Source organism: Penicillium roqueforti (assembly GCF_015533775.1).
Source record: "Penicillium roqueforti strain LCP96 04111 chromosome Unknown scaffold_13, whole genome shotgun sequence".
In the NCBI taxonomy this organism is placed as follows: Eukaryota; Fungi; Ascomycota; class Eurotiomycetes; order Eurotiales; family Aspergillaceae; genus Penicillium; species Penicillium roqueforti.
This window is the reverse complement of record NW_024067577.1, coordinates 91,267-119,162: the sequence shown is the minus strand read 5'-3', so window position 1 is coordinate 119,162 and position 27,896 is coordinate 91,267. Positions and strand designations below refer to the sequence as shown.

Sequence of the window (27,896 nt, the reverse complement as noted above, 5' to 3'; positions counted from 1 at the left end):
GGTTTCATGGTTTTTATATAATATAGAATGGTGAAGTCCAATCCTGGCTCATCCCGGTGATCCAGGCGAGGCACATACATACAACATACTTGAAGAATTTAGTCTTTCCAAGACTTCGGAAAGATCTAGGGAGATCTAGGGAGATCTACAATTGGAGATTTAACGAAGATCTATTCAGTCCGGTTCTGAATCTAAGGGGTTTCCCCCCACCCTACAGGCAAGGGCGAACCCTGGGGTACTACATTCCTCAAATTTTTTGTCTCTGGACTTCTCGACTTTTCCTTTTTCTGTTTTTTTGTGGAGTGCAGCTTTTAAAGTCATGACTTGCGCACCTAAACCCCAATGGAGCATGTTCGAAGGCTCTAACTGATGTGTTACCTCGGCTTCAAGTTCAACCTTGAATATCTTGCAGCTTCAAAGTCTCATCTCGCCACTGGAAAGTAGTGCGACACAGGAATAACGCAAGAAACTTTTGTTTTCGAAACTTGCCGGTCAAGCTCTTCTATTCTCTTTTTTCTTTTCTTGTCAGCATTCTGTTTGTGCTGAATACAAAGGATGCTACCAAGCCTTGACTTTACATCAGTACGACTGATCCACGCCATTCAACATCATTTGACCCCTCGTCAACTTGCAAATTCTCTGCCACTCATCTTATACTTCTCCGTACAAAATTATCTCGTCATCTCAAGCTCGACTACCAAAACGAACATCTAAGATGGAGCCAAAGCTCCCCCAAGGTCTTGTGGCTATGTCAAGTGTGTCTGCTAGCGAGATCTTGCAGCAGGGTACATTAAGTAATGGCTTATACAAGAACCTTTGGCAAGGTAACATAACACTCCCTACTCCTGGTCTCGTTATAAACGGGCTGGCTGACAACAAACAGCCTACTCGACATCGCACCTGGCCAGCAAAGATGAGACCGAGCGTCGCCTCGAACATCTCTTCTGGAGAATATGGGGTGCAAAACGACTCTCGAGCCGCGTTAATACCCGTACCCTAAATCGTCTTATACTACGCATTAAGGCGCCGGCAATATTAGTCGGACAAAGGGTGACTGTCCCACCGTTGCCTGTGACTGGCGACAAAGGAGAAAACGTAAACATAAATGCGTTCTACATCGCACCATATGAACCGCGTATTAGTGACTCATGTGCTCGCATCAATAAGAATCAGCCAGGCTGCGCTGTCGGAGCCTCTTCTCCTCCTCTCTCAATCGTGAGAAAGTCGCAGCCTTCACAGGTTGAAACATATAAAGCAACTCGATTGCTCCTTGACACTCCCATCGGCACAAAGATAACACTCAACCCTTCTAATTCACCCACCACAAGCATGGCTGGTGATCACACTTCCACTTCTACTCCCGGTAACACGGGCCGTCAGCGTCGCCAGAAGACCTTGACGGATGCCAAGTCTACCCTCACTCCCGAGAAGGTTGGCGGCCAGGATTCCAAGAAGACATCTATAGCTTCTGAGTCTGCCACTGCTCCAATTGACATTGGCGACCGAGGTTCCAAGAAGACATTCCTGACTGCTCCGAAGAAAGTCGGCGACCAGGACTCCAAGAAGACATCCATGACTTCTGAGTCGACCACTGCCCTGGAGAGCTTGAGCCAGCATGGTCCCAAGAAGACCTACCTTACTGCGACACGCCACGGACGAGGCCCACGCCGCCGCCCAGTCTTCAACCACCGCAAGTCCTCGCAGGTGTCTATCCCAAGAACAGCAATTCCAACCCGTCGCCGCTCTGAGCCCACTACCAAGGCCGATGACTACGAAGACAGCTATGTCGAGCTCGGTCTCTTGCAGCACCTCAGCTTCCGCGACGAGGACGACGAGATCACGCGCAACCTGGGATATGAGATTGCCCCCGCGCCAAAGCCCGCCATCCCATCCTTTTCACCATTCGATGACGACGACTTTGTCGATGACCCCGTCGCTGAGGAGGCTATTAGAGAAGCAGCAGCAACATCTCCTATTCCTTTCCCGCGCGCTTCCACTCTCCGCCGCCCGATGCTGAGCCCTGAGGAGGTCAGCAAGGTGAAGCCATTGTTCAAAGTGGTGAAGAACCCCGTCAAATTGCCTGGTGGACCGCAGTTTGACGTTCCTGGGGATATTGAGGGAGACTGGGCGGATATCTGTTGAATGGGATACCAGATTTGGCCTATTTGATAGGCTTTAGCCAGCGAATCTACAGAAATAAATAAGTCGCATATGAATGTTTCTTGTATTGGAGTCTAACCGAATTTCACCTCGTATTCCGTAGTAACCTGAGCCTTACCTAAAGAAATTGTGAGCCTCTAGGTCAAGGTTCATCTCTCAGTAGTGAGAGATCACAACTTCATTCTCTTTATCCCAGATGACAGCAACGAAGCTCCCTTGAGAACGGGGACAGCAGTGGGCTGTACAGCCAAGTGAACCTACCCAGCAGGCTCATGGTAGGACACGGACTTCTTACAAGGCTACGAGGCAGGAAGAGCGAATCAAAAGCATCGATATTGATGTAAGGCTCAGGAGCTAAGAGAGAAAAAAAGAGAAGCGGTTGATTTTCTATAAGAAAGCAGGAAGCTACTGATGTAGCTCTCAGTATTTTTCAAGTAAATGACGGAAAGGAATTAATCTCTAGATGAGACTACATTGAAATTGAAGTCATCGGGGTGTATCTCAAAAAGAACGTTAATGTTTTGTATGTATTGAGAGAACGCCATCCACGAAAAGAGCCAAAAGCACTGAACACCATGACTCCCGAGTCCAAATGTCAGATACAAAAGAAACAAACGAATGCAAATGCTATTCAAACTCCCTTTCCATCCGATGCCATCAAGGCATCTGCCCATAACAGATCTCACCCATCAAGCCCACTATCAAAGTGAGCATTCACACCCTCAACTACCTAAATTTGCTCACCCTTCTCAGCATCAAGCGCACCAGCTGACCTGCGACTCTTCAACCAGCGCAGCAGAACCCACGAAGTAGTCATAACCCAGAACGCCAAGTTAATAATATCAACCCAAACCGCATGGCGCATCCGATTTATCTTCGACGCATCACCAAGCGCTGAAGTCGCAGCATCAGTCTTCGAGACGACAGGATGAACACCAATATACATCTTCCCAAAGATGCCAAAGAGTGCTAACCACAGCACGGAAACCACAAATTCCCACACAAACTGCGGCAGCAGCAGCATCGTGGAACCGGAGCCAGCCCCGACGCCGCGCTTAGCTTTGCGCATGACGAACGGCATGACGAGGTGGATGGCTGCAGTTACGGTGGCGAGGAAGGCCGTGATGAGCGCGTACACCCATTTCGCGTGCCAGGTGTCTTCCTCGGAGTGGTCGTGATGCACGTCTTTGCCGTACAGGCCAATGACGGTGAGGCCGAAGACGAATTGTAGGAAGCGCAACGTTGAAAAGAATATGAAGGCTAGTTTGGCGCTTTTGCTTTTCTCTTGTGGTGGAGAGAAGTGGAGGGTTGTCCCCGGCGTGGCGCCGGCTGGGTAGCCGCTCATTGGGTGTTGCTCGGGTTCGTAGGTTGGGTAGGCGTTTTGTTGTTTTTGGAGGTCTTTCTTGGCTTTGTGTTTCTTGGCTTGGGATATGCCGAGCTTGAGGAGTGGGACGGCTAGGAAAGACATCTTTGGATTTGGTATGGTGATGTGGTAGGTGGTTGTTGATTGGAAGGTGCGAATGAAAGCAATAGTAAGTGCTTAGGATATGGCGCACAGCGCAGATATTATATCGAGAAGAAGGAGTATGAAGTCGAATGAGATAATGAGAGGAGTATTCCAAGATTCGGCAGACCAGATGCCAAATAAGAGGAATGAAGCTATTGTCGAGATTGTATGACTAGATATTGGGACAAAGAGAAAGTGGCCCGTCGTATTCAAGAGGTATAATAGAAATAGAAGAGAATGAATGAAAGAAAGATGCATGAAAATAGAATGGAAGACTCTCATCAATGGCCCGGGGCTGTTCTTTATAGATTAGCCCTATTCTCAGTCCCCGGGGCATATTCGTCAGAACTTGAAGGCAACAAAGCGCAATGTTGCTATTTTCTGCTATTTTCTGGCATCTGCGGCCCCGGATGAAACGCATCTCCTTCGAGCGCGCGGTTCTAGAGCTTCCCCACTGTCCATCCTCGCCTTTCATCCAAAGACAATCACTCGGGAACAAGAAGATGAAACGCATGGATCAAAATAGAACACCGAACACCCCTGGAATCAAAAACTAACACAAAGCTAGCAAGCTGGGGTATTGCAGGGGTCCGAAACCTGGTATCTAGTGGGGTTGCAGTTCGCGCGCGCCAACTTGAGGTTGGGATAGTTTCAAGTGTGGTGGCTCGAGATCCAATCAAAAAGTCCTCTCTATTTTCGGTATATACAAATGAAGTTAAACAGATGATCTAAGAAAAGAATGTATGCTACGAGACTGGACATTGGATCATTTCACATTTGATTCAGAACATACACATCATGGACATTACAAGTACAAAGATAACCAGGAACCAGACTCCAACAAGGGACTTTGTCCGATGAGTTGCTCGCCAAACCAACATGCTGAGAGGCGATTTCCTTCCATGCAACAACCCGAGAACACCCCTCCAAAAAATACCCCATACACCCTGTCAACCTGTCAACCCGAAAATAAAAACCAAATGCAATGATGGACTGATGAAATGCAAAAGAACACCAATGAGACGCAGAAGGACGACTAGGCCGGTCGACTTGCTCCAGAATTCGCAGTACCCTTGATGCCTGGAACAGACGCCGCTATCTTTGGATAATTTCCAGTGGGCGGTAGTGGAGGCTTGAGGTCGGTGGGGGACGCAGGGGCAGAAGGTGGGATCGGCAAATTTTCATCATCATCATACTCATGTCCTTGGTATTCATCATCGGGAAGACCTGATCCACCGCCGGAGGAGTTGTCAGCCGAAGCGCGGTCGTATGCCTGCTGCTGTGAGCCATTCTTCGATGCGTTCTTCGTCGCCTTCTTGGTCTTGCGACCCTTCATCTTGGCCTTCTCCAAAAGCCGCTTCTTCTCCGCCAGTCGCTTGCGCTCTTTGCGGTCTTTCATCTCATACTGTCTGATTAAGGCTTCGGGCGGATGCCCAAAGATGCTTTCATATTCACAGAATTCACAAATCCAGATATCCTCGAGACTAGGGGGATGGTGGAAGTTCGTGTATTGTTGCTGGATCTTGCGTTGACGTGCAGACAATGCGTATGTGCTGCTTGGGGATCGTTTTTTCTTGGGGCCCACGGGGGTCGGCTCCCCACTTTGAGCGGGTGCTTGCGCGGGTGGGGCCTGGTGGTTCATGGAGCTAGTCTGTGTCCCTTGTGTGGAGATGCCCCTCTGTTTTTGACTTGCCGGACCGAGTGGTGAAGTGGGGGATCGATAAGGGATTGAATAATTTCGCTGCATCGCCATGCCCTTAGAGGAGTCAGATTCACAAGTGAACGTGAATTGTGTCTTCGTCGGAGTGGTATTTTCTTTCTCTTTTTCCAAAAGGCTGACGTTGCCAGGACCTCGAGGTGGGGAAGAGAGCGTTGCGGCATTGGCGATCGCGGTAGAGATGATTCCCTGGTCAGAAGATTCATCTGGTACAGAAGTTAGAGCAAATAATGCAATGGGAAAATGGAAAATTGCATACCAGAAGGGCCAGGGGATGGCATCAACCCGTCTCGCCGACTGGGCGTCCGGGCATTCAACCATCCATGCTGGGCATTGGGCGATAACGGGTTTCTGCTGCTGCTACGAACAGTAGGACGTCCCAACCGACCTCTTCCTGAACCAGATATCCCATTTCCTAAAGGAGACGCGGGGTTTCCACTCCCATAATATGTGCCAGTGGCATCAGTTGGAGTAGGGGCCCGTACGGGGGTTGAGTTTGTCAAGCCCATACTGGCGAACTCCGGAGACAAGGCAGAATGGTGCCCTCCCAAGTTCCCGGGGGTAGGTATCTTTCTCTTTTTCTTGTTATTCGTATTCTCAAACGCGTCGTAGCCGTCCCCGGTTGAAGATTTTGTCTGCGGTGTGTCGTGGGGGAAGCTATGTGGATTGCCAGACACGGGAGGTGATAGTGACGATCTCCGGATAACACCACTCCTTCGAACAACCATCGGACCGCTTTCATCACCGCTTTCCAACTCTACTGGCGTCTCAAATTCATGATTCTCAACCTCCGGTGACAATTCAGTATCCACTGTCTGCTGCACATATACTTTGGATTCATTCACCGCCTCTTCAGAATCCGCAGAGACACCATAGAATATTTGAGACGCCGGCGGCGTAGGAGGATAGAATAGTGTGTCGGCAGCATCGGAGGAGAGGCGTGAACGGAGGGTCCGTCTAGGTAGAGGACGGATCAAACGATCAGGGTAAATGGCAGAGGGTGTATCGGGGGACGAATTGAACACCCCGTCTACATGGCATCGTCAGTATTCAGTCCACTAGTTGATCGTTTTCCTGAATTGGGGAATCCCCGATCATCCGGACCAAATGTCCCTGAGACATACTCAATGTAGCTGTCATCATGCAAGATATCCACGCTCGCCATCAACCGCCGACGATGCTAAGAGGATGATATTCCAGCCCTTTCGCTCTGTCCTTTTATCCCCCGCCACCGTATTTTCTTGTCAAGGGGCCAATAATCCAAAAGTCGGGGACAGTGTTGAATGTCGAATTGGCAAGTAATGTCTTCAATGTCTGTGATCCGCAGTCATAAGCTTTTGTCCTTTTAAAAATAAGCTCACGAGAAGCGTACAGGCAGTGAGATCAACATGCAACTGGGATTCAATCCAATCCTGGCGTTCCTCTGCTGTCCACAATCCCGGAGACACGAATATCAACCTACCCACAAAATGGTGCTATTACTCAGCACCTTCGATATCCAAAATCGATGGGACGAGGATCCAAAATTGGGAATCGAGTGAACTCGATTCCAGATTCAGTGTTAGAGACAAGACAAATGAATAACTTGAATAACTACTAGGAGGGGTTGAGGGATACGAAGAGAAAGAGACAAGTCACGGGAATTTAGAAATCAGGCTAATCTACTTTCGGCAATCCCTCTACCCAATGACTTCGGAGAGAAGTGGCATTACACGTACACGCCTCTGAAGAACTACTTTGCAGACTAGGCACCTATAGAGCACATGTTCGATCTGATCTTCTAGGTGCTACCATGCACTATACCTTTGGTCATTGGTCATCAGTCTATACAAAAACCTCTAATGGGAGACAAAAAAAGCCCGCCCTCCGATCATCTCCCAGATAGGTACTCCCGATATCCGCATCCACAGGGAATCCAGCATCTCAGAGCTGGTGTGAGGGATTGATTCAATGTTGGCTATGGATTTGCTGATCGCAGTACAACCCATACCTAGCCAACTAGTGCAACGAACCTCGATCGCGTGTGATTGAACCCCTCCGGAGGGCTTTGCTCAAAGCCTCATTTCGCCTTTCCAACCACCAATGCACCCAGAGCATATTCGGAGGAATAACTACATCATCTATATGTTGGGAAGAATGGATGCTACGAGTTGCATTGCGCAACTAGACCAAAGTTGTCTTGCCGACGCTGAAAACGGGTTCGGCCCGAAATGAGAGGCACACTCGGTACGAAGGATGGGACATACAGAATTTGAGACGATGTGGATCATAAGAACATTAATTCTTGATGATCTTATTGTTCTCACAGCATAGGAGGATTCAAGGTCGAGTTTTGCGGTTCAAGGGCCGTCAATCCATGTTAGACCTTTCTTACCCTCTCTCTGTTCTCTGTTTTTTCCACTGGGATATATCACACCGGGAGAATATCGGCAGCCCTATACAGTATTGTATGTTGTGTCTTGTCCTCTTATCAATCAACTCTCTTTCGCTTGCAAGCTCTCTCATTGCTCCATCGTGTTGTGCTAGTGGAAGATACAACCCCAATTAGTCGGCCACAAAACCATTGTGCATTAACATATATAGCCAAAATAATGTCAAAGGTATATAGGAACCAGCAATCAATTCCACCATATGTAGGGCAAAAAGGAAATGAAACACGAACAGCATGAGTGGTGAAAGATTCGCGCGTCGAGAGGCGTCGAGAGCGGGGAAACCGGCGATTGGATCTTTTGGAGTCCCGTTCCGGTGCTTTTCCTCCTTCTCTTTCTCCTCCCCGCCATTATAAGGAATCATTTCTCGGACTATGTAGTCATCGGGCTCTTCATCGAGCCTTGCGACGCCTTTATACATATCTGTTGTTTCCAATTGTCCTGCTTCTTTTTACTTGACTCTGCACCCTCCCCAAGAGCTCTCAATCGCGCGCGAGAGCTCCCTCGCAAACGGGTTTTCTCGAGTTACCTAGAACCACACCAGCCAACGTCTCGGAAATCTGTTGATTCTCCTTAATCTGGCTTTCAGTGCTCTCTTTTATACTTCCTTCAAATACTCAAACCTCCCCCACCATGTCTCCTCGTCGTTCCTCTCGGGCTCGCACCTCCCAGCCCTCTCCTGCCCTCCTACAACAAACCAACTCTTCCTCCAGCTCCTCAAATTCTCTTACTCGTGAGAGAAGCACTCGATCGAATCATAAGAATCCCTCTCCTCACGAATCGACCAGTCACCGCTCTCAGTCCATCGATGATGCTGAGGGTGGCTCAAAAGACCCTCCACATACGCGGCAGCGCCAACGCGCTCACGACGACGACGATGATCCACCCCGTGAAGAAGACGAGGATGACCTAGATGATGACGAGGAGGAAGTAACTCGATGTCTCTGTGGTCAGCAAGAATATCCGGGCTTGCCTTCTTCTCGTCGCGAGGCCCTCGGTCGCGGCACCATCAAGCTGGAGTCGGGACAAGTCCCCACTGATCTATCTGATCCTCTATCAGATGATATTGGGAGCATGTTTATCCAGTGTGACTTGTGTAAAGTTTGGCAACATGGTGGTTGTGTTGGAATCATGGACGAGGCAACGAGTCCTGACGAATATTTTTGTGAGGAGTGTCGGAAGGATTTGCACAAGATCAAAGATGAACCTCATGGGTAAGTGAAACAATGCTATTCTTTGCATTTACTCGGCCCTACGTATTATTCCTGCATTTGTCGTCAATCTATATCTCCGTGGATGTGCTTTGTTCTTGCTGCTTGGAGGGGCTTTTTTTTTTTGACCCAGCCTCGGGCACGATCACTCCCCCGAGCAGTTATGAGATACAAATGACTACTCTATGTTACCATCTATACCGTTTTCAAGAAGCATACTGACAATCCTGCAGACAACGATCCTCAACCTACCTTCCTGTTGCACCAGAACCAGTTCCGCCGCCGCCGCCACCACCCCCTCCTCCTCCAGCGCCATCACAAACACCAACGCCAGCGTCAGCGCCAGCCCCGACACCGACCCCGACCCCAACCCCGGCGGTGCCTGAGGTACCTGACGTGCCAGTCGCCCCGGTTGTCCCGGCGGTTCCCCCGTCCCCCGGCCCGTCCTCTCGTGCCTCCTCGAGAGATATATCGCGGCGTTCCAGGGATCCCAAGTCCCGGACCAGCGAGAGTGCCGCTGCGCACGCCAAGCGACGATCAACAATGAATAGCCGGGATGCTGCTTACGATGAAGAAGAATTGATACGACGCGCAATTGAGGAGAGCAAGGCTGAGACTAAAAGTAATGCGGATGAGACAGACACACATCTGGGCAAGCGAAGTCGAAGTGACAGTGTGACGTGCGTATTCTCAAGCTGCATGGCATTGGCTAGGATAATATGGCTGACTAGTTACCCAGGAATAGAGAACGAGCGAAACGTCCGCGAACTACTTCACCCTCACCTAGCGCCGTCTCGAGGCATAGCAATATAGCATCTCACCCGCCTTCTGGTGATGAGGCGAAACCAAAGCCTGCAGTCAACGGAAGTCGCAGACAGAGAGCCACGTCTCGAGGTCAGGTGGAGAAAGAACCTAAAAATGACCCCGACGAGGGCGAGACAGAGGCTCCTGAAGCGGCGAAACGTCGGAAAGAACGATCAAACCGGCGCAAAGGAGATGGTAAGTGACACAGCTCTAGTGGACGATTTTTCACTTTCTAACACAGCTACAACAGAATCCGAGCACGAAACCGGTTCCCCAACCAAGACAGCGCCGCCAGAGCCTGAACCGTCTCAAGCAAGCCCTAACACCCCTACCCCGCAAGAGCCCGCTCCTGTTCGTCCATCAACTCGCAAGTCCGGTCGACCTCCCGCTCGTCGCGGCCGTGTTGGTCGAAACCAATATACAAAAGACCGGGACACCAATGGGAATGGAGATGTCGGTTATATGGCGAACTCGCCGCGCCGCGGCCAGTCCCACGAAGTCGGCGGAGACTCCCCTCGACTTGGCTACAGCGGTGTTAATGGCGCACACGTGAATGGTGGGGAGTCAGGACGGCCAAGCAGGCCGCGTCACATGCATCCACATCGAACAACGATGAACGAAATGAAGCGCCGAGTAGCAGCCATCCTAGAGTTCATCTCACGCATGCAAGTGGAGATGGCCGTTTCCAGCGAGAACTCCTCCACACCTACTGGCAACGGTGACCGGGCCCAGGGCCTACTCTTGAAGAGCATGGTCAATCAGATTGAGAACGATATGCCATCCGCGCGCAGTGACGGAGGCGAGTCCGGCCCCGCAACCACAGACGGCGGCTATGGCGAGTCGACGAACCATGAAAGGGATTTCAAGGAGCTCAGCAGCGTGGAGATGATGGACGTGCTCACTCGCCATCTTCTCAAATGGCAACAGGAGTTCGGCAAGTTTGGAGAACGGTAGTCTCCGCCACTACCACAGCTGGTTTCCCTCTTCTTCTCGCTCTATCATCTTTTGAGCTTATCCGCTGCTTCGCATCACGATACCCATCTTAATTTGCTTTTACCGTCCATCGATGTATACTAGAACCCATCTCAGTTGCTTTTTTCTTTCCTCTTCTCTGTTCTCTTCTCCATGTCATTCCATACTGGTCCGGCGTCATGAATCATCTTTGAAAACAAGGGTGGTTTGTACCTAGTGGCGAGTCATCTCGCTTGGTTTCGAGGTTTCATTGCCCATGTTGTTTTCTATCTATCTATTTGTGATCCATGCTTTGCTATGACTCTTATGTCTTACTGTTCGGTATGGTCATTCTTCTACGAAGTCCTCTTCCTGTCTAGCTTCCACTTGTGTCTTCCGTTCTGGTGCCTGGGTTTCATTTTTGGTGTTTGGGAAAAGTCAGGGCCGATATATGGCTGTTTGTCTTGTAAGAAATTCTTTCTTTTTCTAGTGGGAATAGTATCACTACTCTTCTGTCCATTACCGATATTCGAGCTATATTTTTCCACAAGTATGGAGTATATTATAGACAGATGATTTGTCCATGTATAACGTACCGGTTCATAGCTGAATGGCAGAAGAATCAACGTATTATCAAGAAGGACTCCAGGGATGGGATCTTGCTTGACCTTGTTGATAGGCTGTACCAAACAGCCTTTTACAGCCTTTTAATACATTGATATGCTGCATTCTGTATCGAACATAAGACCGAACCACCGACTATATTTAGAGTCAACATGCAGCCGGTTACCTTTTCGCTGCCTTGCATATTACACCATGGGCTCGGAATTGGGCATCAATTTATGTGATTTCGGCATCTGTAATCGGCGAACTGGTAGCCAACCAAGTCTACTCCTATGGAGATACAAGACACAAAATGCGGAGAGCGAGGCATTCCGTGACGAATGGGAAACATCGCGATGGTCTAGAGCTATCCCAGCTGCAACTTCTCAAAGAGCATAACTTCGGTTGCGTGAGCGCTTTGTTATCGCTTTCTTGATTATTCAACAATATGTACGTCGTATATGGAGTAGTGGATACAAGAAATATGTTCTCATGGCATTCTTGTATCGGAAATTATATATAACCAACGTCTATATCGCCAGGGACTTAACACCAGCCTTTCGCATATCAAGACTTCGAGCGTTACACCACGCATGATATTCGCCGAAATACATAAAGGAAAGGTCTCGTATAAGTCTATGGTATCGGGCGCAATAAACGCCAAACTTGTGGCTCTTGCTCATTTTCGAACCCGCTACATAGCTACTATATGAAGAAATACGGGCGTATGTCGCTAATTACATAGATTTTTTTGCACCTTTACGATAGTATAATCTTCTAGCTGTCAATAGAAATTATGCGACCGTAATATAATACCACTCTGTAAGTAAATGTACAGCTGAGTTGACCCCGGAAAGGGGTCTGATCCTATACTTCGAAAATATCTGAAAGAACCAATGAGAGAAGAAAAAGAACAGTGGAGTAGTGAGTGGAACAAGTGGAAATAGAAACATGTACGAAATTGCTAGGCTCTACTATGGAGACGATATTATGTTGTACTGCGTGCTCCGCTGAGATTCTTCTGCAGTATGACTCCGTTCTCTGTGCGGAGCGGAGTATGGGACTCCGTAATGGACATCCACTTACGGAGCACGGATTGGTACCATAGTACCGGGTATTCCGTGGACCTCGGAAAACGGGATACATAAACAAGATAATCACTCCATTGGAGCAGTGGCGACATGACTGGAATCATAAACACGCGGCTGGTAACCACCCTCTTCAGATGTCTCATTATGAGAAAACCAAAGTACGGGCAATTACCGCTATTTGAAACATATTTCCCGGCTTCTTGGGCGGTAAGAGGGTCTAGCCATGAGCTGCATGCACTGGCTGGCTGGTGCTTCGCAGTAGCTGGGGCGAGGCGGGCTGGGACCCAAAGGTGGTCTAATGATCTCGATGAATCACTTTGCCGGTGGAGACGTGCATTGGTATTGGTATTGGTATTCGTATTAGTGTCTCGTATCCTGGAACATGTTGTGAATAGTGCCAGATATAGGCCAATGGCTGCCTGGCAAACGCCCTGTGGCAGGATCAAAACAAACGGACGCTTTTTTCAGCCGAGGGAATGAATAATAATAATAATAATAATCACGCTGAAGGTGTCTCCGCAACCCCCAATGCAAGTGTGCCGATGTGATGGAGCCTATAAGATCGGCACAAAGAGGATCCAGATGTCCGATTCGCCCCGGAGGTTGCCATAGCGATATAGTAGTGGCGCTGTGATATTACGCGCAGGCTGGCCAGCCCCCCATGCGAAAGGGCCCGATGTGTATGGAGGATTGCAGCTCGGGTATCCATCAATGAAGATGCCTTCCTGGGGGGTTTAAGAATGATTGACCAGAACGAGAAGGAGGACTTCCATCAGACATATCGTGCGGTTCTAATAGGACAATTCAGATAGCGTAGAGAGACAGTAAGGAGGAGAGTACCTCGGTGATCAGCCGAGAACTCAAACCGGGAAGGCGGCGTAAACAAATGGCCTGGCATAAATAATCGTGATGCTCGCCGACTGTGCTGGTCCATTTCCTCTTCCTCTTCCATTCCTACAATCTAACATTCCCCGGCTCTTAATCTTATCTTTCTTCCCCTCCATTCCAATCATCTATCTATCTCTGCAGGATCAAAAGAACTTCTCTTTTCCTCCTCCCCACCCCGAGAAAGACTTCCCTTTCAAGTCTTTTCTTGTTTAGTCTTTCGAGTTGTTTAACGACAGTTCGAAAGGCATTCGAGAAAAGACGCTCAGAAGTCCGTCAATCTGGACTTTGACGCCCGTGTCCCCATCCCCTTCAGTGTCTTCCCGTCGTCGTACCGGAGTGACGCTGTCTCTGAAACTACTCAGACTCGAGTAGAGGGAGAAGTCAATTTCGATCGTACTTCGCGCGTCGAACGGGAAGATACTCGAGGTTCTGCTCCCCTTCCCGCTTCTGTTCACAGAAAGGAAGACATCGAGTTCCGCATTCAAGAAGAGCGTCCGCGCATTCAAGAAGAGCACCCTCAGTACAAGCAGCAATCGCAGCAGTACTCGCAGTCCTACCAGCACAACTACGCCCCTGAAGTTGAGCTTACTCGTGAACGGTATGTAATTGTTTTTCCTGGTATTGTTTTTTTTGTGTTTTTTACTCCAGCCCCAGGTCTCCACTTTGGCAAGTGGAGACCTGCAGCTGAACTATCGATATTTGTTGTGAGATCTCCTATCTTGGGATGGAGCGATTGCGAATTTTGCCGGGGACTAAAATTACGTGTCCACAAACCCCGATCCACTTCAATTAGCGGTGTCTCGCTTGTTTTGTTTATATGTATATGGTACCCGTGCATGTGGGCTGACAACCTTTCCCAGCTACCCCAGTTACCAACAACCCACTGTTGACTACGAGGACCGCACTCAAGTCTACGATAAAGTCGTCGAGAACCAACTCGACCTCACTGAAAGAGACTACCGTCAACGTACCTCCCCCTCCTACGACCTCGACGTCTCTTACGACCGTCGTTATCGTCAGCCCGTAGACTCCGCCTACGGTTACCAACCTCAGTCCGTCGACGTTTCGTACGACCGGACCGCCCAACTCCAGACCGACTCTTACAAGGCAGACGACGTCTACCTTCGTGAAGTTCAGCCCCGTGCTCGTTACTCCACCTCATCCCAAGTAAACGCTCCCCAGTCCACTACATCTACCACTACCCGTGACACCGCCCCTACTCGCAAAATGGGTTACTACGACGACGAAGGCCAGTACCACTCCTTCCGCCGTGGCGTCGAGCGCGCTGCCGACCGTGTCATGCACCCCTTCTCCCACTCTGAGCATGAGGAGTCTCACGGCGAGGTCGCTGCCCCCCGTGCAAACGTCCGCGTCGTCGAGCCCCGCAACCGCGGCTCCTCTGGCGAGACCGTGCCCATCCCTTGCCACTTCATCCGTGTCGGGGACATCCTGATCCTTCAGGGCCGCCCTTGCCAGGTCATCCGCATCTCGGTCTCCCCCCAGACTGGCCAGCACCGTTACCTCGGTGTCGACCTCTTCACCCGCAAGTTGCAGGAGGAGTCTAGCTTTGTCGCCAACCCCTCTCCTTCGGTGGTTGTCCAGACCATGCTCGGCCCCGTCTTCAAGACCTACCGCATCCTGGACCTCCGTGATGATAACAGCCTCGTCGCCATGACCGAGAGCGGTGATGTCAAGCAGGGTATCAGTGTGATCACCCAGGGCAACCTCTACCAGCGCATCAGTGATGCCTTTGCTAGTGGCCGTGGTTCCGTCCGTGCCCTCGTCATCAACGATGGTGGTCGTGAGCTCGTCGTCGACTACAAGGTCATCCACGGTTCCCGTCTGTAATTTTCTTTTTCTGGGTTTCTCCTAGGGGGGCTAGATACGCTTGTCCCTCGTCCATGGTGTGATGATAGTTATTTGTTTCCTTTTCCTTTTGCTCGTGTGATTTAATTTTCCTTTGTATGACGATCTCATGTTTGCAACTTTTTGTGTGCTGATGAAAACTTTAATGGATTTATTTGCCCTCAATCAGCCATGACTTCCTTGTAGCTAGCTCATAATGCAAAAATCAGAGCCATGTCCACATTACCTACTCCGCTGTTTTACCTTTCTAGCTCATATTGAAGTTAGGCAGAAGCGCATCTTGCATATGTATCTTATTGGCTTGGCGAGGAGAAAAATTTTCACGCCTTTTGCCTTCGATGTTCCTTCAATTTACATGTGAATAGATGAGAATCGCAACATTCTCTTTCATCGGTGTCGTTGTAGGTGAAAATATAGTTGCCATTGATCCTGGGGTACATATTCCATAACCATGGTAGGCCTCGGGCAGGCACGACTTCCTATTCGCTGACCTCTGTCATGCCCGACCATTTCCAAGGTTGCCTCGACTTTTTTATAGACCTCAGGTGTCGCCTTGACCCTTGTACTCTGTAGTGAGCATTGTCTAGATCTGCAATATTTGAGGGCCTTTCATCTTTGTTTAATGAGGCTATAGCGACGTTCTACTTCAATCTGTTTTCTCGAGGTCGATCGATCAACCAAGCTATCCATTCTTGCCGCTCGTGGGTGCCTACACTCGTCATATACGGCTTTAAGAAGCAATATATTTCTCCATCGAGCTTAACATCTAAAGGGCATTGTGTCTTGCAGTTTTTGCACTTAGATGAACAATCGCGAAACACCCAGGCTGACGAACGAACTATGTATGGGCCACACTTATTATCCTGTCAAAGCTGTTTAACAAGTCCACGTTGCTTTCGACGGCCAATGAACAGATCTACTTCATTTACAACAGTCAAAGGGTACCGTGGAACGGGCTCCCCATAAGTGTGCAAAGTCATTATTCAGATATTTTGATTTATCAGAGTTTACTCTGTCTATCTTATTCTAATATATCGAGTCAAGGCCCACTGTTCTGCATCATCCGAGGGCCCCTATCCACACCTCTCTCTAGTATCTGTTTTATGTCTCTGAATGCTTCCAAGGTTATTACTATCAACTTCCCCTCCAACTTACTTAGGTATACCCTACAGCGGTATGACTTACACCAGTGCTCCCTTTCGAACTATGTTTCCGCATAACTCAGTGCTGGTTCTGGAGCCAAATTGGACTACAAACTATACAAACACGCTAATAATGTGTGTAATTCTGCTGGTTTAGCAGGTTTATGAACGCCAAGACCTAATTTATGCAAAAAATGGATCAAACTGGGTCCAAACTGGGTCCAAACTGGGTTTTCTGGGGCCCCAGTCACTGGGTCCGGGTTGAGTCTGGGGTCGAGAGGCCTCGACCCAAATTGGGTTATGCGATTATCTACCATCAACCCACTCAGCACTGAAGTTGTTCGCGGCATTGCATCTCACGACAAGGTCCGCCACGGAGTAGCCGAGATACCAACAGGCCCACAGCGAATATGCGAAACTGACGAGGGAAATGAATTGCTTCCAGACGATGAAGAGCCGGGTAACACGAGAGAGTAGACCGTAGGTATAGTTCTGCACTCTAGGAGGATATCATCGAGCGACATTGGTTAGAGGAGGAAGATGTGTCCTAGGTGATTCAAGGGCGTTTGCGAAATAGCCTCTTCCATCTTAGGAAGCGGCGGTGTACGGACGTAGGCAGACCATGTTGTGCGTAGAGAACAGGCTTTGGCTCAGCGGAGGCTCATGGAGTGCTGGATACCTTAGTTACCAGCGCTTATTGCGTCAGCGGAAAGACCTCGGGATGTCCTCGCCGATGATAGTTATCTGCAAGCGTTTTATGCGGTGTCAAGCAGTTTCCTGCTCTAAAGAGAGCCACTCATACCTGCTGCCTATGGTCTCATCTTCTCACTCATGATCCGCGCTTTCCCCAAGCGATTCAATTACTTCATTCCGCGGGGGTAGCTCTTTCCCACAACTGCAGATGAGCCTGCTATACGCGGAACGAATACCCTTCGTGTAATACTCATACGGAAGTGGAACTCCGAAGAATGCATTTGAACCTGAATTTAAATGCCCGGTTATGAATTAGGACGATATGATTGAGATAGGCGTTTCCAAGGTGGATATGAATTAGGCACGATTCCAGTACTCCGCAACGCTGATCTCTAATAGGCAGTTGGCTGAGTTAGCCCACGGCCGTCTGAATCTGATTATGGTACGATTACAATCCTAATCAACAGATCATGGCAAATATATTGCGAATACGGACTAAATAATTAGTCTTAAGGCTCAATGTGCTGGATAATGAGCGCAACAGCCCGCAACAATGTTATCTATCCCTAGTACCTTCCCACCTCAATGCCTTGGCAAGGTAACCTCAGCCTTTGTCATACCAAGGGCCGTCGGATTCCGCCTGCAGGACAATAGCCGGCCCTATGAAAGTGCTTCCTCCTCTGCCAAGTGAAGCAAGCCGGCCTCTTGGCGTATCCATCGGGGCCCTGCCAATCACGCACCATTGCGCTTTATCATCGCGTGATGGTCGCCGACAATACGAAGAATGGGTATAAAATCACATCTGCCCCTGGCTCAGAATGGTCATCAATCCGCGCATTACTTAACGATGAAGTGGCTTTTCTTGATAACCCTGTCCGTGGGCCTGGCTGAAGCTGGCCGGAGGAAGCCCCTTGTTTCACCGGTATGTATACATGTTGGATCTCCGCCGTCGTTTAGGTAATCTGACTTATTAGAATGACTTTCCCTCTACCATTCGACTGAAAGACCTCCTGAAGGGCACCCAACAGCTTGAGGATTTCGCCTATGCGTACCCCGAGCGTAATCGCGTCTTTGGCAGTGCAGCACACAACGATACTGTTGACTTCATCTATCGCGAGTTGAAGAAGACCGGCTATTACAATGTGTGGAAGCAGCCGCAGGTGCACACATGGACTACTGCAAATACCTCGCTGACGCTTGAGGGCGAGTCTATCAAAGCATCGGCCATGACCTACAGTCCTAGCGTGGAGGTTACTGCAGAGCTGGCAGTGGTCTCGAATCTCGGATGCAGTGCATCAGACTACCCGAGTGACGTGGCTGGTGCAATTGCCCTAGTCCAGCGTGGAGAATGCACTTTCGCAGAAAAGTCGTTACTTGCTGCTGCTGCCAATGCCGCTGCGGTAATTGTCTATAACAACGTTGCAGGGTCTCTTAGTGGAACCCTGGGTGGCGTATCCAGTGATTATTCCGCCATCGCGGGAGTTTCTGATGTCGACGGCAAGGTCCTGCTCAGTGCAGCAGAGAAGGGCGCTGTGACTGTGTCTCTTTTACTGGACAGCCGGGTCGAGAATCGCACTACATTCAACGTAATTGCAGAGACAAAGGGCGGTGATCACAATAACGTCGTCTCACTGGGAGGTCACACCGACTCAGTCGATGCCGGCCCAGGCATCAATGATGATGGCTCTGGAATCATTAGCAACCTCGTGGTGGCAAAGGCGTTGACGCGATTCTCTGTCAAGAATGCCGTGAGATTCCTCTTCTGGACGGCTGAGGAGTTCGGCCTGTTGGGTAGCGAGTATTACACCTCCCACCTGGACGCAGATGAACTAGCAAAAATCAGACTCTACCTCAACTTCGATATGATTGCCTCGCCCAACTATGCGCTCATGATCTACGATGGTGACGGAGATGCCTTCAACCAGACTGGACCAGCGGGATCTGCCCAGATTGAGGCTTTGTTTGAGAAATATTTCAGGTCAAAGAAGCTGCCCTATGTTCCTACTGAGTTTAATGGCCGATCCGACTACGAGGGTTTCATCTCTCGTGGAATTCCCGCCGGTGGACTTTTCACTGGCGCTGAAGGCCTCAAGACCGAAGCAGAGGCAAAACTGTTCGGAGGCCAAGCAAACGTATCCTACGATGTGAATTACCATGCTGTCGGGGACAACTTCAAGAATCTCAACCACGAAGCATTCCTGATTAATTCGAAGGCTACCGCTTTCGCTGTTGCTAAATATGCTAATAGCCTTGCTTCGATCCCCCGACGGAGTGCAACCGACAAGCGAGAGGTCAAGAAAAGGGAGCCTCGGGCGCATGCACACACCGCGGAGACCGGATGTTTCCATTCCCTGGTCGAAATTTGATAGGTCTATTCACCTGTTACTGGTCAACAATGTTGATACAAGCAAGTATCCAATTCAATCTATTCTCTGACCAATTGCTGTCTACGGGGTATATCACGTCATCTGGCGAATATGACTCTTTAGACTTCAGAGTAGAGATATATAAAAGCATATTTTGAATGTATTCAGTATCGTAGGGATCAGATTCTATAGAAAATGCTAGCCGCCATATGAGTCGAAGAATGAGTCATATAATATGAAGACATAAAATATTTCTCTTTCTATAGTAGACGTCCCTTCCAATTTGCTCAAAATTGGGTTTTAAATTCATACAACCAAGCTCCCCCTCACCCTGCTGAGGTTCTGATATCGCCGAGCTGTACACGTTCTGACTAAAACGGCATACCTGAACGCAAACAACTCGCGGTACGTTGAAAAGCATCTATCTCCGGGGGAAAGGCTTCCATCTGGAGTCTGCAATTATCAACTGATCAAGTATGTTCTTGGGGCCATTTGTGGCAACCCAATGCTGATTATTGCCAATGTGCGATCTTCGGATGACGTCACGAAGCGAATACTAGTTCGCAACCCCAAGATGGACGTAACGTCGCTCAGTAAGTTTTCAAAGGGGATGATGGAGAGGCTTTGGACTCTAGCATCCTTGCGATCTTGCCTTTGAGGACACTGGAGACAATCAGCAATTGGTTGTCCAAAGAGACGAGGTTCTAAGGTTCTTCAGCTCCCGGTCATCATTAATTGCTCTAGGGCTTTCTCTATATTTGTGAGCGCAAATGCAATGTATCCAGTTTGTTCAGCTCATAGCCCATCATAACGTCATCATATCTCTCAAACCCCTCTTTCACAGTTCCAAATGGGAATCGAGAAAAGCGTAATTGCCCAATAGCATCGATTAAGAATCTAGTCGCGCACACCTCCGATCAGGTCCAGAATCGCGCGCGTCACCTCGTCCGGACTTTCCTGGGGCGTCCAATGCCCAACCCCATCCACAAGCCGAAAGACACGCAGGTCAGCACACGAAATCCCGTTCTTCATCTTCTCAATAGCACCGGGCTCCTGATAGTTGCCCCAGTCCAGCTTGCCCGAGACATAAGCGCAAGGCGGCTCGAGCTTCTTCCCAGCAAAGACATCAAAGTCCTTCGTATACCGGCCCCTAGCAGCGGTGCGAACACGGTACCAATTCAACCCACCCTGGAAGCCCGTGCGGCTATATTCAGCGGCATAAACTGCGAGCTCTTCATCCGGCAGCCAAGAGTGCGAGGCCAGACCGCCGGACGGCTCATGCTCCATATCATGCGCCACCGTTCCAGGCATCGTCTCATTCAACGGCATGATATAGTACCCGGGTAACTTGACCAGGTCAGCAGCAGACCACTTCCCAAGCGGATGTGGCCGGTTCCCCAGCCACGAACCACTCTTCAGATGAAAGTATCCTCGCAAGAAGCGATGCATCTCGTCAGGCTCCAGATCCGACATTTCAGGACCAGCCTGCTTAGTCGAGTAATACCACTTATAATGCTTGCGCCCGAGTTCCGCAAGCGCGTCATGAATCCCCGCCGCAGCAGCCGACCCCTCCGCACCACCCGCCCCACCTGCCGCCGCCGTCTCAGACCCAGTCGCGGCATCCGCATTCGCCGTGTTAAACGGTAGATCCGGGGCCCCGTTAAACGGATGGCTCATGAGGGCAACGCTCTGGAAGAAATCCGGCCGTATTAGGGCGCACGCGGCTGCTGATACAGCGCCGCAGTCGTGGCCGGCGACGCACCGGACAGAACGGTAGCCTAGTGCGTGTGCAAGAAGCACAATATCCCGCACCAGCATGGATAGTGAGAAGGTTGCCAGGTCGACGTCTTCATAGCCGCGCGTGTCCCAGCCTGTGGTGCGGCCGAAGCCGCGCTGGTCTGGGGCTACGACGTAGAAGCCGGCTGCTGCTAGTTTTGGGATCACGCGGCGCCATGAGTAGGCGATTTCTGGGAAACCGTGGAGAAGGATAATCAATGGTTTATTGTTCTCTGGGGTTTGGCCGGCTTCTAGGATGTGGATGTTTAGATCGTTTGTTTGAATGTTGCGGCTTGTTACGCCTGCGGGGAGGGGGAGGGGTGGAAGGGCCATTGTTAGGATTGAATATATGTGGGTTGGATGAGTGAGATATATGCCGTGTCAGGGATATAAGAATGAATCTAGGTATGCTGTACACAAACCGAGGTCATACCCCATAAAACGTGGTCCACCAAGGCGGTAAACCAAGTTCTGGTGCCTGACCCATCAGAGTCATGACGCAAGTTCCTCTCGATCTCGGATCTTCCTGGATCTGTCTCGAACGGCTTTTTATCTTTTTTTTCCTGCTTTCTGCCTTTTTTTACAGCTCTCCTTACCTCGTGCCACCTTCATATCTCCTTGTTTCTGACTGGCTCTCTGACTTGGTCGATCCCTCCCGAGTTGTTTCCCCTCAACTTCTCAGTTTTCTAGTTTCCACTTCTTGCTATAGCTACCCTCGTATAATCATCTGGAGATCCACATCCCTTCATCCACTTCAATTTCGGATCCCGGCGCTGCACCGAGCAGTGTCCGGCCATCCGATCTTTGACCCCTTCGATCCCTACAAGGCCCAAGACTCTGAACAATGGTCTTCGGGCGTCGCAAGAGAAGTGCCTCTGCCCATCATCAGGTGTGTTCTACCAAGAATAGCAGATCTCCCTATCTGCAGATGGGTCCCGCTGCAGCGCCTGATGCAATCCAACGGGTACCTGCAACCTATGCATGAAAATGAAACTGACGACTCCTTTTCCCAGCCACTCTCCACACCTGCCGCGCACTCTGCCCAGTCCGCCGCCAGCCATGCATTCTTAAAATCCCAACCCTCCACAGTCAGCTTGTCCTCCGCCGCGGCGGCAACAGCGCTCCGCAACTGCACACCCACCCCGACCCCCATTGAAAATGTGCAGACAAAACGAATGGTCCAGCGGCGCACCTCGATCCAGTCGCAGGCCAACCCCGTTAACGGTCGCCGCTCGGCCAGCGTGAGTGCCACGCTGCGCCGCTCCAGCAGTAATAGTTCGATGAGCGCACGCACCTTTCGCGACCAATCCCCCCATCGCCCAGCTACCAGCTCCGGACCCGTCGGGCCAGGGGCCATTCCCGTCGATGTGCCTCCGTTACCTACTCTCCCGACGAAGTTTTCGCCGCGGAAACTGCCGAACCGACGAGCGGTGAGTATGGAGCCGTCGATGCGTTCCTCCCCATCGTCTTCGCCGCGCTCTGGGGTGAGGGGTGTGGATCGGGAACATGGGCGAGGGCCTCCGATTCAGCCAACCACGTATCAACGGGTGACTAGTCTTGGGACCGTTCCAGAAATGGAACGGTCGACGAGTCGGAATTCAGTGAATTTCTCATACCCAATGGGTTCGCGACCTACCTCGCCGATGACGATGTCTGAGAGCAATCCGATGAGCCTTCACGATGCTATTCAAGAATCGATTGCTGAGGTATCTGACAAATTGCCAAAGGGGAAGCCTAAAGCACAGCGATCTGGCAGTCTAGAGGAAAGCCCTGTTGTAAGCAAACATGTTCCTTTGGCTGGCACCGCAGATGCTACTGCCCAATCGGTTGGCGTGCCCATGAACAGGCCGAGTGCGAATGGTCGAACTGGGAAGGTTCACAATTCGCTTATAGAGCCCGATTCTCTGGACCAATATACCGGTAGCGCGGTGCCTGTTGTGGCTAACGTAGAAGCTGAACACCCATCCTCACGAGCTCTTCCTGAGCGGTGGCCATCCACTGTTCGGGAAGAAGAAGAGCCCGAAGACAATACGAATGTCGAAGATACCTCTGAACGGCAAAGCAGAAACCGGATGACGAGTGCATCGCCAACTACTGATCACGTAGAGTCAGCGCCAGTGCCCTCATCGCCCTCGTCGGAACTGCAAATAAAGCAGCCACACCGTCAGTCAAGCAGCCCAGGTCGAACTGCACGTTTTTCCAGATTGCTCTCTGTAGCTGGAGCCGGTGATCAAGTTCACGAGCCTCCACTCAGATCAGTATCTCCTGTCAAATCAGCCTTGAAACACTCAAGAGGAACCTCTTTATCGCCTGATAGGAGGCTTGGGCCAACTGGCCGCGTCCTACCACCGAGCGAGCTGTCAGATGGTACATCAGTGGCTTCAGACGAAGGATCCCGGATTGATACCCGGAAAAAGTCTGTCAAGGTCAGTTTCGATGATGAGGCTGAGGTTGTCAATGTACCAGCCAGCCCTCCTACCTCGCCGGAAGACTATACGCCTGATTCCCCGCCCGGCGGTAAAGCCAAATCTCGTATGGGTTGGCTTGGTGTTGGCAAAAAGAAGTCGCACGCGGAGTTTACGAGTGACGATGACTGGGATGTAGTCATAAAACCCCGGCAAGTTCTTCCATCTTTCGGTAGCATTCGGGGGACCCGAGGCGGTGCCCTCAAGAGGTCGCCAATCCCAGATTTCAGTGACAATGAGTCCAGCTCTTCGTCTGCATCTGATGTGGCACCAAGGCCGGATATGTCGCTCTCAAATGAATACTTCCGGCCACACAGCTTGAGCGTTCTGGAGCAGTTGTCTGTCAACCGCACTTCGCATACTCCGAATTTGTATACCAAGCCAGGGGCCAAAGGAGAGACCATAGTCACGGATGACGTCATTGAGAAACAGCCGTACTCCAGCATGCGCTCGGAATTGTCTGTGCCTGCTATTGCTGTCGAGCCGGCTACGCCCCCGGCAGATGGAACTTGGCACAGTGTTGACAAGAAGAGATCTAGCATGGACCAGTATAGGATTCCGGGCGGGTTCCCTCCCTCCAACTCAGACCGCAGTCTCAATTCGACTGCGAAGAAGACTAGACCCCAGGCCGCGGCGAGCCCCGTTCCAAATCCGGAAGACGTGGATACTGAGGAGGAGTCCGGTGATAGCGTCTACAGCGATGCAGCGGAAGATATGGAAGACATGGACGGTGATGGCTTTGGGTCCATCAATGCTATTGTCGACAGCCGGTCAGCCCCTAGGTCGGCGCCGACCGAGGAGAATGCAAGTGAATCTCGGGACGCTACACCGAGGCCTATCGGTCGAGCCGCCATCGTGGATAGTCAGTCACAAGATGTGACAGATCAAGCACTTGAGGAGGAGCGCTCCGTGACACCGACTCCAACCTCGGTCAACCGCCTGGTAGAGCAATCCCCTGCTTCTTCTGTTGGCCATGGATTTGGTTTTGCAAACCCGCCAGGGCCACTCCAGTTGGAAACTCGCAACGCCACCGCTCAACATGGCAGTCTTCAAGCACAGCCTCCAACGCGAACCCGGGCCGTGTCGGTGGATGTGAATGGCACGTCTAGTATGCAGGATCCTCGGCGGCCAAGCAACGATACTTCTCCGCGAGGTGGCAAGGCTAAACCGCGTCCACTGTCTCTGTCCATTACTCCGAATTTCCAGAATGTAGGAGGACAAACAGGTATCCCTGTCACTCTGCGCCGGCAATTGTCAAATGGAAGTGATTCCTCCAGCAGCTTCAAACGCACTTCTCCGCGCGGAGATCGCCATTCCATGCGACGGACACTGAGAGCCGGTGCTGCTAGTACTAACGTCCGCGTCCAATCGCCAACGCAGCGCAACGACTCTCCCCTTGAACATCGTCCTCTTTCATCCGGCTCCTCGAATGGGACAATGCGGAAGACTCTTCGAGGACCTACTGGAGCTGAGCGATATTCGTTCTTCTCGACAAACAAGAAGGCACCGCCGAGAGCGAAGTTCACCAAGGCGCCCCCTAAGACGGCGCGTCCAACTCGGTTCGAAAATTCAGATGACGAGGATGAAGCTCGGCCCCAGGTCTTCACCAGTCGATTCGCAGATTCCAGCGATGAAGATGAGCTTGGAAACAATAAGTTACGCCCTGTCCGCGGTATCCCACGTCGCCAAGGTGCCGACGACGGTGACTCAACAGAGTTGGACGATAGTTCAGAAGAAAGCCCTCAGCAGCAAGCGCCACCAGTTTTTGCATCCCAGCCAGTGCCCTCTTCGCCAGGTTCCCGCGGAAAGAATGGAATCAGTATGTCTGGAATGGCAGCTGTGGCCAAACGACGTGGCATGTCGCAGAGGGACTTGGAGGAGTTCATTATGACGCCTCCCCGTAGTCGGAAGCCAGGACTCCTTGCCCGACTTGGCATCAAGAAACCCAAGAACTCTGACCATAGAGTTCCCGAAGCTGAAGTTGAAAGCTCCTCGCGAAGAGAGACACCCCTAGAGCGGTCGCGTATGGACCTCGATCAATTACGCAACGAGGGCATGGTGAATGGGAACCACGGCGTCACAACAACCACCGTGTCTGCCGGAAATTCGGAGCCGACTCGTCCGTCCAAGTTGGTGAAGAGAAATTCTCAACGCCGGTCGACAGGACCAGACTCTTGGCCCCTCCACCCCAATGGCAAGGAAGAAGAGCCTCTCCAGGTAGTCGTGGAACAGCCACACAGCGCCCCGTCGTCTGTTCTCCGGACGCAGGATTCCGCACCGCCGATTGATGGTGCAGGTGCAGCACACAATGGAAGCGTCATTGTCAATGGCAATGCCACTCACTGTGCATCTCCGACTCCGAAAGAGACCGAGGCACCCCGCGACAGACCAGATCCGAAAATTGACACCACCCCTGAAATCACGAACCCCGATGACAATAAGATTTCGGCGCGCGACGTCGTGATCGCTGGGTCGGGACGAAAGAAACGATTTCCCCTTCTTCGGAAGGCATTCGGGCTGCGCGATTGATCATATGTCGCCGCCTGAATTGACTTCGTTTAACCTTCCTTTTGAGTCAGGCGATTGAACAAACACCGTGTTTCACGTTCTGTCCAAGCGCCTTTTAATTCCCTCTTTATATTCCTCCCTCTTTGTCTTTTCGCCCTTTTCTGTGAGGATAGACTTGCGGCCTACGATGGCTACTATTGTCTTGCCTTCAAGACCTGATTCCATCTTCGATTATATCTAATCTCTAATGACTGATATACACCCTTTGGTTTGCTTCCTTTGGCTCATCCTTTTCTTTGTTTCTCCCTTTATCTTGGCTGTGGCCTGTATTCCGCTTCTCTCGCTTTCTCGCTCTCCTTGGAAAACTTGACCTGCAACTGGGTATTGTACTCCCTCTTACACTTCTTCTTCTTCTTCTACTTCGGTGTGGCCCATTGGAGTTGTTCGCTTCCATGATACCCTCGTTTTTCCTTCCCACCCTGTATTATTGTCGTTCTTTTATATCTCCAGCTCGGTCCCTTATTATGACCCGGTGAGCTCTAAAACGAAATGTTGTGTCGTTTTAGCCGTTTTGGGACTTTTCTTTTTTCATATACTTGGTCAAGAGGGAGCACAATATGATCTAATGTCTGTTATATCTTGCAAGTCAAGTAGTAAATGTTATGCTAAGAATAACAAGCCTGTTGCGCTGGTGTTGCTGGAGATTATATTATTTCCTCTATTGGGCGATATATCATGTGAGTGTAGGTTAGATTTTGCTTGTATATAATCGAATCGACTGTAACTACCTTGTAGGTCAGCTTAGTCTTATTCATGGGTTTCTCCGTGTCTTCGCATATCAATCTGAATCCCCGTGATAATCAACAAAGACTTTTGCATCTGAAGCGCTAGACGATGGGAAGTTCTATAGTAATTATTCACAAGGATATACCCCTCCCTGTATCAAGAAGGTCTTCATTATCATGAAACGCCGAACATTCCCGTAGTTCATACTGGCCCTGCAATAATGCATCTCGAGTTACACGTTCATGCTTTCTGAATGGGATGGTGCCTGTCCGCATTCCCGCCAACCCGTCGAAGTGGAACTGGCGGTGTTGATATTTCATTCGTTCGGCGAATGATCGTTCTTTTAGAGCGGGTACATAGTCGTACAGATTGGAGATTTGACAGGTCAAATGAATCGGCAACATACCATCCTCATAAGGACAGTCTAGCCAGCTCTCAATCAGTGCATCCAGGAAGCCTGGTAGTGGTGGGAAAAAGATATTCTCCGGTGATGACTCCGCTGTCAACGGCGCATCGTCACTTAGTGAGTCGACTGCCAGGGAATATTTCTACTCTTGAGCCGGAAGAAGAACAGTTGTTGTCTGAGTAGTCGGAGAAACAAGCCGCCTCTGTGGGAGTTCCACCTCCGCACTCCCAACTGTAAGTGGCTCTTCTGAATCAATGACCCATCCAGCGCTAACAAGCAATTCTGCCGCCTCGTCAATATCTTGTACAAGGACATAAAGCTCGAACATGACTGTGGGGACACCATAGTGGTGAAGAGTATCTTTGAACCAGACGACGCAGGCAACTTGGTGGTCAAATAACACTTGACAAGGCTCATATCTTTTCTCCGTGTCGGACTTGATATGAGGCATGGCGCTCATGAACCCCATAACAGCGTGGTGCAGGTACTGATTTGATATGGTGTTGGTTAGGTGACGGTGTCGGATG

The 27,896-nt window shown here is 50.4% G+C and overlaps 8 protein-coding genes across 8 annotated transcripts; 5 read left to right on the top strand and 3 right to left on the bottom strand.

Annotated features, from left to right (window-relative positions):
- Positions 1-715: 715 nt before the first annotated feature.
- On the top strand, positions 716-2,142 carry LCP9604111_5440 (uncharacterized protein; the record flags this gene model as incomplete). Its single annotated transcript, XM_039073251.1, has 2 exons — positions 716-824; positions 884-2,142. 2 exons carry the CDS (start codon positions 716-718, stop codon positions 2,140-2,142), a joined length of 1,368 nt encoding a protein of 455 aa, XP_038928402.1.
- Positions 2,143-2,890: 748 nt separating this feature from the next.
- Positions 2,891-3,628, bottom strand: LCP9604111_5439 (uncharacterized protein; the record flags this gene model as incomplete). The annotated part of the gene is made up of 1 exon (XM_039073249.1): positions 2,891-3,628. One exon carries the CDS (start codon positions 3,626-3,628, stop codon positions 2,891-2,893), a length of 738 nt encoding a protein of 245 aa, XP_038928401.1.
- Positions 3,629-4,703: 1,075 nt separating this feature from the next.
- On the bottom strand, positions 4,704-6,524 carry LCP9604111_5438 (uncharacterized protein; the record flags this gene model as incomplete). The annotated part of the gene is made up of 3 exons (XM_039073248.1): positions 4,704-5,590; positions 5,644-6,414; positions 6,509-6,524. The coding sequence occupies 3 exons, from the start codon at positions 6,522-6,524 to the stop codon at positions 4,704-4,706; spliced, it is 1,674 nt and encodes a 557-aa protein (XP_038928400.1).
- Positions 6,525-8,446: 1,922 nt separating this feature from the next.
- On the top strand, positions 8,447-10,782 carry LCP9604111_5437 (uncharacterized protein; the record flags this gene model as incomplete). Its single annotated transcript, XM_039073247.1, has 4 exons — positions 8,447-9,027; positions 9,258-9,704; positions 9,764-10,023; positions 10,079-10,782. 4 exons carry the CDS (start codon positions 8,447-8,449, stop codon positions 10,780-10,782), a joined length of 1,992 nt encoding a protein of 663 aa, XP_038928399.1.
- Positions 10,783-12,617: 1,835 nt separating this feature from the next.
- Positions 12,618-15,209, top strand: hexA (putative Woronin body protein HexA; the record flags this gene model as incomplete). Its single annotated transcript, XM_039073246.1, has 3 exons — positions 12,618-12,631; positions 13,606-13,959; positions 14,222-15,209. 3 exons carry the CDS (start codon positions 12,618-12,620, stop codon positions 15,207-15,209), a joined length of 1,356 nt encoding a protein of 451 aa, XP_038928398.1.
- A 2,700-nt stretch (positions 15,210-17,909) lies between these two features.
- LCP9604111_5435 (M28 family metallopeptidase) lies at positions 17,910-19,428 on the top strand (the record flags this gene model as incomplete). Its single annotated transcript, XM_039073245.1, has 2 exons — positions 17,910-17,984; positions 18,037-19,428. 2 exons carry the CDS (start codon positions 17,910-17,912, stop codon positions 19,426-19,428), a joined length of 1,467 nt encoding a protein of 488 aa, XP_038928397.1.
- An 897-nt stretch (positions 19,429-20,325) lies between these two features.
- Positions 20,326-21,537, bottom strand: LCP9604111_5434 (alpha/beta fold hydrolase; the record flags this gene model as incomplete). Its single annotated transcript, XM_039073244.1, has 1 exon — positions 20,326-21,537. One exon carries the CDS (start codon positions 21,535-21,537, stop codon positions 20,326-20,328), a length of 1,212 nt encoding a protein of 403 aa, XP_038928396.1.
- A 511-nt stretch (positions 21,538-22,048) lies between these two features.
- Positions 22,049-26,198, top strand: LCP9604111_5433 (uncharacterized protein; the record flags this gene model as incomplete). Its single annotated transcript, XM_039073243.1, has 2 exons — positions 22,049-22,093; positions 22,218-26,198. 2 exons carry the CDS (start codon positions 22,049-22,051, stop codon positions 26,196-26,198), a joined length of 4,026 nt encoding a protein of 1,341 aa, XP_038928395.1.
- Positions 26,199-27,896: the final 1,698 nt, after the last annotated feature.